This window comes from Epinephelus fuscoguttatus, linkage group LG5 (genome assembly GCF_011397635.1).
Source record: "Epinephelus fuscoguttatus linkage group LG5, E.fuscoguttatus.final_Chr_v1".
NCBI classification, from domain to species: Eukaryota; Metazoa; Chordata; class Actinopteri; order Perciformes; family Serranidae; genus Epinephelus; species Epinephelus fuscoguttatus.
In genome coordinates this window covers 4454-15315 of record NC_064756.1, presented here as the reverse complement: position 1 = coordinate 15315, position 10862 = coordinate 4454, and the positions used below count along the sequence as shown (strand labels likewise).

Sequence of the window (10862 nt, the reverse complement as noted above, 5' to 3'; positions counted from 1 at the left end):
ATTTGTTGTTTGTTAAATTCAGACAGTTTGAAATGATCAAAAGTTTCAGACTGAAGTTTGAGTTTCTAACGTCTGTAAAATAAAACACAGAAACTGTGACTGAACGACTTCACATGACATTAAAGCTCAGAAACAAAACAACCAGACTGTCTGTGTGTCTGTGTGTGTGTGTGTGTGTGTGTCTGTGTGTCTGTGTGTGTGTCTGTGTGTCTGTGTGTGTGTCTGTGTGTCTGTGTGTCTGTGTGTGTGTCTGTGTGCGTGTCTGTGTGTCTGTGTGTCTGTGTGTGTGTCTGTGTGTGTGTGTCTGTGTGTGTGTCTGTGTGTGTGTGTGTGTGTGTGTGTGTGTGTGTCTGTGTGTGTGTGTGTCTGTGTGTGTGTGTGTGTGTGTGTGTGTGTGTGTGTCTGTGTGTGTGTCTGTGTGTGTGTGTGTGTGTGTGTGTGTGTCTGTGTGTGTGTGTGTGTCTGTGTGTCTGTGTGTGTGTCTGTGTGTCTGTGTGTGTGTCTGTGTGTGTGTGTGTGTGTGTGTGTGTGTCTGTGTGTGTCTGTGTGTGTGTCTGTGTGTGTGTGTCTGTGTGTGTGTGTGTCTGTGTGTGTGTGTGTGTCTGTGTGTGTGTGTGTGTGTGTGTGTGTGTGTGTGTGTGTGTGTGTGTGTGTCTGTGTGTGTGTGTGTGTCTGTGTGTGTGTGTGTGTGTCTGTGTGTGTGTGTTTATGGCTTTTTCCATGATTTTGGACGACACGCTATCCACCTTATTTTCAAACACGGAAGTAAATAGTGATCAACTTCCGTGTTTTTGTGCGTGACTTCCGGTCAGCTGCTTTCCCTCACTGGAGCTAACGGTGCAAGCTAATTTTTTTCAATTTTCAGTTGTTTATGTTAGTCAATCAGTTAGTTAGTTAGTCTGTGTATTTTATATAGATAACTGTGCCCACGTTTCCATTATCCGGTAATTGCCGGTAAAAAAAATTCCCTTTAAACGCAAATAAATCGCACGTCAATCATAAACTATGAACCAAAAAAGCACAATCTATCCCGAGTGAGACAAACTGCTTGATCCCCGTCTCCAGTGTACCAGCAGAGAACCTGCAGAACCGAATCAGTGAAAAAACACACCGGGCTACACAGCCTCTCTACCTGAGCAGCTGAAGCTGCGGCTCACACCCTCGACACACAGACGGTGCTTCTGCATGCCAGCCACACGTGTGCTCAACTGTGAGAAATAAATATGTGAGGTGTCGCTGCTTTTCTATCTTTTTCCCTTTTCTTTCTTTCTGTCGACATACACTCCTAACACAGGGTGTGTTTAATTGACTGAGTTGATCATTAAGCCATAGTGATGCGCGGATCGGCTCTGATAGCACCTGAATCAGCATGTACGCATCAACCATCCAGCCGTTACAACATGATTGAGCTAGCAAAGCAGTTTTGTGTTGCTATGTGTGGTATTTATTCAGTTTTGGGAAATCACGATGTCTAGAAAGCATCAGTGGCTGCAGCTGACAGGGACAGCTAACACTAGCAGCAAAGCTAACATCAGGACGTCATCTGTTAAAAGCCGGATTTCATGTCAGATACGACATGAAACTACTCCAGTTAGCTCAATCATGTTGTAACTAAGACATCCGCTGGAAAAAATATTTTTTTCACGTTTATTGAGTTATTGAGTTATTATAGACACCGCTAATGGCTAACAGCTAATGGTTAGCCCAGCTAATCTACAATAACCATGTTATTAATTACACACAGAGAAATAGTGAGTAACTCTTCACATCATAATGATGTCTTCTTTGTTTGATAACTGATAAAGCATCCTATTCATTATAAGATGGTCACTTTGCTGCCGGTGAGGATGCTGGTTACCATAGTGATTTTTGTTTACTGCCGTGTGTTTTGGCACGTAAAGCACAGTGTCGCAATGAACTGTCGTAAAGCTCAGTTGTATTTTTCAGCTGAAGAAGGTTATTTCTGTTTGTTTGTTTGTTTGTTTGTTTGTTTGTTTTAGGAGTAGTTTAATGGCAGTTCCAGACTTTAGTTTAGTACCTTTATTAGAATCACCGACAGAACTACTTTCACCATTACCTGAAGGTCTTTAGCCTTTGTCCATTTATCTTCGTTCTGCTGCCTGATGCGGGTTACTATAGTAATTTTTGCTGTCTGCCGTATTTAGGCACGTAAAACATCATGAACCGTTGTAAAGCTTTCCTACTAATATGGGAGTGAGAATGTTTGTTGGCTGATGGCTTGTAATAATTTTGGTTTGGAAGTAACTTACAGCAGCTCTACACTGAATTTGTTACTGTTTTGTGAACCACCAGCAGAATCAGGAAATTAGTCCATGAAAAGAAATTTGTCAATGCCTAGTAATTAAAGTACATGAAGTGAGAAACTCTGATTTCGCTCTCCTTATGATTATTGCAATCTTTTTAAGTTATTCTCACAGTTTCTGTTAATTGGTAGACTAGGCAAAGCTTATTATGTCTCTCTGTTTAGGAGATCTGTTAGTTTGTGTTTTGGCATGGCTCTCCCCTCTCCCAAGTGCCCCCCCCCCCCCCATGGAAAGCATGGATTGCTTACAATAAACCTAGTGTGCTCACTTTGTCTGAAACTTGGCTGCACAGTAATATTTCAGATAATGAAATCAAACTTGATGATTATGTTTTGTATAGAGCTGATAGAGGATCTAGAGGAGGAGGAGTGGCTACATATGTTTCATCTCATTTATGCCCATAACTTGTTATGCCAACAGTTACACCCCTGCATTTTGAATGCCTTTTTGTCAAATTAATTTTTCATAAAAATAAACACTTAACCATAGATAATATCTACAGACCCCCAAATGCTCCTTCAGAATCTACTGAGTGTATACTGTCTACCATTAACTCTTTAGGTCGTCCGGGAGAAATGATTGTACTTGGTGACTTTAATAAAAATTGGATGGAACGTGTATCCCTCAAAGATAAAAATCTATTCAGCAGCATAAACTTTACGCAAATTATCACTGAACCAACAAGAGTTGATAGAACATCTTCAACCCTGTTAGACTGGATATTTGTCACTCATCCTGATAGAATTATAAAATCAGGGGTATTACCTGACAGTTTAAGTGACCATTCAATTATTTTCTGTGTTTGGAAAATTAAAGTTCCTCGTCTTCCACCCAAGTGTATAAAAGTAAGAAAAATCAAAAATATCAATGTTGAACAATTTATTGAAGATGTAAGTGCTATAAAATGGGATAGATTACAACTAATACCTTTTGTTAATGATGCTTGGGATTATTTTTACACAGAGTTTATTAAAGTTATTAACAAACATGTCCCCTGGACAACAAGGAAAGTTAAGGGTAGACACTTACCATGGATAAAAGCTGACTTCTTAGGTTTAATCAAACAAAGGGATAAGGCGTGGCAGAAATATCGTTCCACAAAAGATATAGGTGACTGGAATGCATATAAACAACTAAGAAACATCTGTGCAACTAAAATGATGATGTTCCTTTAAGTTGGAAATGTTCCAGAATCACTCCTTTGCATAAAGGTGGCGACGCCCATGACATTAATAACTATAGACCTATTTCCATAATAAACTGTGTAGTCAAACTATTTGAAAAATTAGTTTTTAATCAACTTTCTCATTATATTAATGAGTTTGACATCTTATCCCCATATTAATCTGGTTTCAGATCAAATTTTTCTACAACAACAGCTCTCCTTAAATTCACTAATGATATAACATCCTCTTCAGATAACAATATGCTCACAGGTGCAATATTTATAGACCTTACTAAGGCTTTCGACATGGTTGACCACTATCTCCTCCTCGATAAGCTTCATGCCATAGGACTTTCTGAAAGCTCATTGCTCTGGTTCAATTCCTACCTTCATCACAGATACCAATGTGTTTCTCTTCATGGCGCACAGTCAGACTTTATGTTAATGGAAAGGGTATCCCCCAAGGCTCCTCCTTAGGTCCACTATTGTTCAGGATCTTTATCAGTGACTTACCACAAGCTTGTTGTCATCTTTATGCTGATGATGCAGTTATTTATACCTCTGGATCTAATGTTTCTCAAATCCAGTCAATATTATAGTCTAATTTTGATTCTATTCAAAAATGATTTTCATCCAACAAACTCTTACTTAATAAGAGGAAGTCCTATGTTATTCGGTACTAGACAGAAACTTTTACATTCTGGTAAATTATCCATTAATTATCCCGAAGGTACTCCTCTTGAGGAAATAGATCGATTCAAATATCTTGGTGTTTGGCTTGATTCTCAACTTACCTTTAAAGTACATATTGACTCAGTTATTAAGAAAATAAACTGCAGCTTGGGTTTACTGTATTGCTCAATAAACTGCTTCACTCTACAGATTAGGAAAAAGATTGTTACACAGCTTATTCTCCCTATACTTGATTATGCAGATATTGTATATCGGAAAACTTCAGAAACCAGCTTATCCTCTATTAGAGTCACTTACAACAACCTTTGCAGATTTATTCTAAGATGTCCATTCAGAACAGAAAACAGAAACAGAAAATTGCACTATGTATCATTCTCTAAATTGGTTAACACCTGAGTCCAGAAGACAGTTTCATTGGCTGCAGTTTATTTTCAAATGTATTTATTATAATTACCCCCGTACTTAAAACAATATTTGATCCCATATAGCTCACAGCGTTATTTACGCCATACTGACAGTTGTTTTTTCTTTGTTCCGAGAATCCAGAAGGAAATTGGTCGATTTTCCTTTCAATTTAAAGCTCCGTCAGACTGGAATACTTTGCCTAATTTTTAAAAATCTATCACCTCTTTTTTATCTCTTCAAGAAATCCCTCTTTATTCATTTACAAAAACCCTGTTTATGTGTCTGACAAATATTGATAAATATCTGTGGTGAACTGTGGAAAATGACATCTTCCTGACGATGAATGTACTGTATATGATGATGTGTATATAATATGATGGATATAATACCATTCATGTAAATTTATGAATCTACATGGACTGGGGGGGACAGGGAAAGGTTGGGCCAAGTAGAGCTTAGATTCTCTGCCCCCCTCCCTCTGACGGGCCCAGGCCAGACTGGTCAGATATGACGTTTTTTTTGTTTGTTTGTTTGTTTGTTTTAAAGCAATGATTTGATAATGTTATAGGCTATGTATTGTAGCGATCCTGCAGTAAATGTTCTGTTATAATGTCAGTGTTCTGTGAGTTAACGGCATGTTTGGGATTGAATGAGTATAGGTAGGGGGGCGGGGTGCGAGTGTGACGGGAATGAGGGCAATGTGTGAGGGTGCTGGTGTGTGTAGGAGTGAGGTGGAGGAGAGAGCAGGAGTGCACAGTTGGAGTTACAGCTAAGTTCTTGTTTGTTGGTTGTTTTGGCGTGGTTACGGCCAACAGTAACCTGTACTGTTCAGTAATAAACGGTGGTTTGCCGAATAACTGCGTCATCCTTTCCACATGTCCAATGTTGCAACATTGTGCTTCACCACCTGGATCCTAAAATAAACACCTGTTTTATTACATAATCATGCTTCCATGTTGCGCCATTCATTAAGGTCCTATATTTCTGTCATTTAAATAACAAGACTTGTGGTTTAATACTCTTAATTATAACAGCAAACTTATTGAAAAATGTCGGGTTTAAATCAGGCTCAGGCCCATAATTACAGTTAATTGGATGGGCCGGGCCGGTCCCAGACATAACGTGCATGGGCTCGGGCCGGGTGGGGCTGGATTTTTTTGGGCCCGATCTAAGCTCTAGGGCCAAGAAAGTATTGTATGGATGTTATTGTCTTGTAATGTACTGTTTGGTTGTATTGATCTGTCTGATTCTTGTATGTCTTGTAATGTAATGTAATGCTGTTGCAATGTTTTGTCTTGTTTTGTCAATCAATCAGTTTTATTTATAAAGCCCAATATCACAAATCACAATTTGCCTCACTCTCACTCACAATTTGTATACATGTGAAGGACTCCCTTGAAAACAAGATGATTCATCTGCAGGGACTATCCTTCAAATAATTAAATAATTAATTCATGAATGTTTGTTCATTATGTTTATAGACTTTACAAACATCAGATTAATCTAAACGGTTATATAGTAACGTGAAAAATGTGATATACATATATATATATATATCTAAATTCAGCAAGGTAAACAACAAGGCGACTCCCATTTACACAGTGGTCAAGAGTGCTGGACCGAAAGGATCACACAAAAAAATGGGAGCTGGCTGCGTTCTGTTTTGCCTCCATGTTTCCGTGAAAAATAAGGTGGATACTATGACGTTTTTTCATGATTTTTGACAACATGCTATACTATGACGTTTTTTCATGATTTTAAACGACATGCTATACTATGACTTTTTCATGATTTTGGACGACATGCTATACTATGACTTTTTTTCATGAGTTTGGACGACATGCTATACTATGACTTTTTTTCATGAGTTTGGACGACATGCTATACTATGACGTTTTTTCATGATTTTAAACGACATGCTATACTATGACTTTTTTTGATGATTTTGGACGACATGCTATACTATGACTTTTTCATGATTTTTGACGACATGCTATACGATGACTTTTTCATGATTTTGGACGACATGCTATACTATGACTTTTTCATGATTTTGGACGACATGCTATACTATGACTTTTTTTAATGATTTTGGACGACATGCTATACTATGACTTTTTTTGATGATTTTGGACGACATGCTATACTATGACTTTTTTTGATGATTTTGGACGACATGCTATACTATGACTTTTTCATGATTTTTGACGACATGCTATACGATGACTTTTTCATGATTTTGGACGACATGCTATACTATGACTTTTTCATGATTTTTGACGACATGCTATACGATGACTTTTTCATGATTTTGGACGACATGCTATACTATGACTTTTTCATGATTTTTGACGACATGCCATGCCATGACATTTTTTCATGATTTTAAACGACATACTATGCTATGACTTTTTTCATGATTTTTGACGACATGCTATACTATGACGTTTCTCATGGACGACATGCTATACTATGACTTTTTTCATGATTTTGGAGGACATTCTATACGATGACGATTTTTCATGATTTTAGACGACATGCTATGCTATGAGTTTTTTTCATGATTTTTGACAACATGCTATACTATGACTTTTTTTCATGATTTTGGACGACATGCTATACTATGATGGTTTTTCATGATTTTTGACAACATGCTATACTATAATATTTTTTCATGATTTTTGATGAAATTCTAGAAAAAAACATCATAGTAAAGGACGTCATCAACAATCTAAAAGTAAAAGTATAGCATGTTGTCCAAAATACTTAGAAAATGTACTAATCAGGAATGTCATCTAAAATCATGAAAAATCGGCACAGTATAGCAAGTCGTCAGAAGTCTAGTATTGCATGTTGTCAGAAATTTTGAAAAAAAGTGACAGCAATGTACATCGTCAAAAATTGGAATAAGGGTCATGGTACAGTAAGTCATAAAAATCTAGAAAAAATGTCATAGCATAGCAAGTTGTCAGAAATCTACGAGAAACTTTATGGTATGGTGAGAGTCAAAAGCCTAGAAACAACATCATAATATAGCATGTCATCAAATATCTAGAAATAAACAGTATAGCATGTCGTCAAAAATCTAGAAAAAATGTAGTACCAAAACATATCATCAAAAATTGGGAAACAAGTCATAGTGTAGCATGTCATCAAAAATCGCAATAAAACATCATAGGATAGTATGTCATACAAAATCATAAAAAAAAGTCCTAGTATGTCATCAAAAATCTAGAAAAAAAACATCATACTATAGCATGTCATCCAAAATTGCGGCGAGAAAAGAAAAAAATAGCATAGCATGTCGTTCAAAATTATGCAACAAACTGTTATAGTATAGTATGTCATCAAAATTCTAGAAATAAATGTCATAGAATGGTACCTTGTCAAAAATCTAGATAAAACATCATGTATAGCATGTCATCAAAAATCTAGAAAAAAACATTTTAGTACAGCATGTCGCGAAAAATCTGGGAAAAAAACATCATATTATAGCATGTGCTCAAAAATCTAGAGAAAATGTCATAGTATCTTATGATGTCAAAAATCACAAAAAAAAATTCATATGGAATGTTGTCAACACTAGAAAAAAATGTCGTAGAACAGCATGTCGTGAAAAATCTGGAAAAAACATTATAGCATGTGCTCAAAAATCTAGAAAAAACGTCAAAATGCCCTTCTGCATTTTGTAACAAATCTGGGAAAAATGTCATAGCACGTTGCGAAAAATGTAGAAAAATCTAGTATACCATCCTAGGAAATCATTTTGTCAAAAATCACGAAAAAACATCACAGTATCGTATGTCGACAGATATCTATAATAAACGTTATAGTATGTCGTTACAAAATCACGAAAGAACATATTATGGTCTGTTGTCAAAAATCTAGAAAAAACATTATAGTATAGTATGTTTTTAAAGTGTAGAAAAACCATAGTATGGTATGTCGTCAAGAATCTAGAGAAAGAGACCGTTTTTATTGTATGGTACTTTCAAAGGTTTACAACAAGTTACAAACTTTTCTACTTTAAGACTTTTGCTTTAGAATTTCTAACATCTGTAAAATGATATACAGAAACTAGGGCGGCACGGTGGTATGGTGGTTAGCACTCTCGCCTCACAGCAAGAGGGTTGCCGGTTCGATCCCGGGTGTGGGAGCCCTTCTGTGTGGAGTTTGCATGTTCTCCCCGTGTCAGCGTGGGTTCTCTCCGGGCACTCCAGCTTCCTCCCACAGTCCAAAGACATGCAGGTTAATTGGTGACTCTAAATTGTCCGTAGGTGTGAATGTGAGTGTGAATGGTTGTCTGTCTCTATGTGTCAGCCCTGTGATAGTCTGGTGACCTGTCCAGGGTGAACCCTGCCTCTCACCCAGTGTCAGCTGGGATAGGCTCCACCCCCCCCGCGACCCTCAAGAGGATGAAGCGGTTAGAAGATGAATGAATGAATACAGAAACTAGCTGTGACTGATAACTTAATGATTTTCAGAAAATGTGACCTTTGTTTGCAAGAAGTTTTTATTTCAGTTCTTTCATAAGACTTTTCATATAATTCATACATCAGAGTGCAAAATAAAATAAAATAACCCAGTGACAGATTGTTTAAGATATGTACAGTATAAGATATGTATAAGATATGATGTCAGTACAGAGATAGCAGGATCAAAATACATGTCTTTTAAACATCTAATAATCTGTAATAATAAACTGATTTCTGCCTGTCAGAGGCAGGAGGTCACACATAAAACACAAAATGGAGTGTAGCAAAGCATTCTGGGATAGAAAATGGAGTTCAGGTGTTTGGTGGGCAGCATGATGTCTGTTTTACCACCAGGGGGCAGCATGATGTCTGTTTTACCACCAGGGGGCAGCCTGGAGCTGCGTCTGTATCCACTCCACATACTTCTCCACTCGGGTGTAGACTCCATACACCCTCTGACTCCCACACTCCTCCGGCCCGCCCCAGGACACCAAGCCAAACACCACCCACCTCCGGCTGACCCCATCCTCCATTACAAACGCCCCCCCGCTGTCCCCCAGGCAGGTGTCCCGCCCACCCTCGAAGAAGCCGGCGCAGAACATGTTGTCCGTGATGTTGTAGCTGACAGAGCGTGAGGTATAGCTCGCCTGACACTCGTCCTGAGAAACCACCGGCAGCTTCACGTACTGCAGAAGATCAGAGGTCATCCCAAGGTCAGAGGTCAGCATGGGGGGGTCACCAGAGGGGGAGGAGGCATTGATGTTGGAAATTCCCCAACCAGCAACTACACCCAGAGAGTTAGGGAGAGGTGAGGGCAGGGCATCCTGAAGAAGTGACAAAGGTCAAAGGTTGAAGAAGATATTTTTATCTGTTTGTTTCTATGGCAACAAAAGGTTTTTACAGGTACAAACGGTAAAACTGATGTAGAATGAGTAAATAACAAGTATGATACAGTAGTTAAAGTAGCGGAAGCAGTAGCAGCAGCAGTATTAGTGGTAGAAGTAGCAGTTGTAGTAGTAGTAGTAGTGCAGAAAAAGCAGTAGCAGCAGCAGTATTAGTGGTAGTAGAAGCAGTTGTAGCAGTAGCAGTAGTAGTAGCAGTGGTGTAGTATTAGTGGATGTAGCAGTAGTAGTAGCAGTAGTAGTAGTAGTAGTAGCAGTAGCAGCAGTAGCAGTAGTAGATGTAGCAGTAGCAGTAGTGGTGGTAGAAGCAGTAATAGCAGTAGTAGATGTAGCAGTAGTAGATGTAGTAATTAGTAGTAGATGCAGTATTAGTAGATGTAGTAGTATTAGTAGATGTAGTAGTATTTTTAGTAGGAGATATAGCAGTAGTAGATGTAGCAGTATTAGTAGTAGTAGATGTAGCAGTAGTAGATGTAGCAGTAGCAGCAATAGTAGATATAGCAGTAGTAGATGTAGCAGTAGCAGCAGTAGTAGATGTAGCAGTAGCAGCAATAGTAGATGTAGCAGTAGTAGATGTAGCAGTAGTAGCAGTAGTAGATGTAGCAGTAGCAGCAGTAGTAGATGTAGCAGTAGTAGCAATAGTAGATGTAGTAGTATGAGATGTAGCAGTAGTAGATGTAGCAGTAGTAGATGTAGCAGTAGCAGCAGTAGTAGATGTAGCAGCAGTAGATGTAGCAGTAGCAGCAATAGTAGATGTAGCAGTAGTAGATGTAGCAGTAGTAGCAGTAGTAGATGTAGCAGTAGTAGATGTAGCAGTAGCAGCAGTAGTAGATGTAGCAGCAGTAGTAGCAGTAATAGATGTAGCACCAGTAGTAGTAGATGTAGCAGTAGCAGCAGT

The 10862-nt window shown here is 38.3% G+C and overlaps 1 protein-coding gene across 1 annotated transcript; it reads right to left on the bottom strand.

The window, feature by feature from the left end:
- Positions 1-9091: 9091 nt before the first annotated feature.
- On the bottom strand, positions 9092-10367 carry LOC125888862 (coagulation factor IX-like). Its single transcript, XM_049576495.1, has one exon. It carries the CDS (start codon positions 9788-9790, stop codon positions 9437-9439), a length of 354 nt encoding a protein of 117 aa, XP_049432452.1. The 5' UTR covers positions 9791-10367; the 3' UTR covers positions 9092-9436.
- Between the last annotated feature and the right edge of the window lie 495 nt (positions 10368-10862).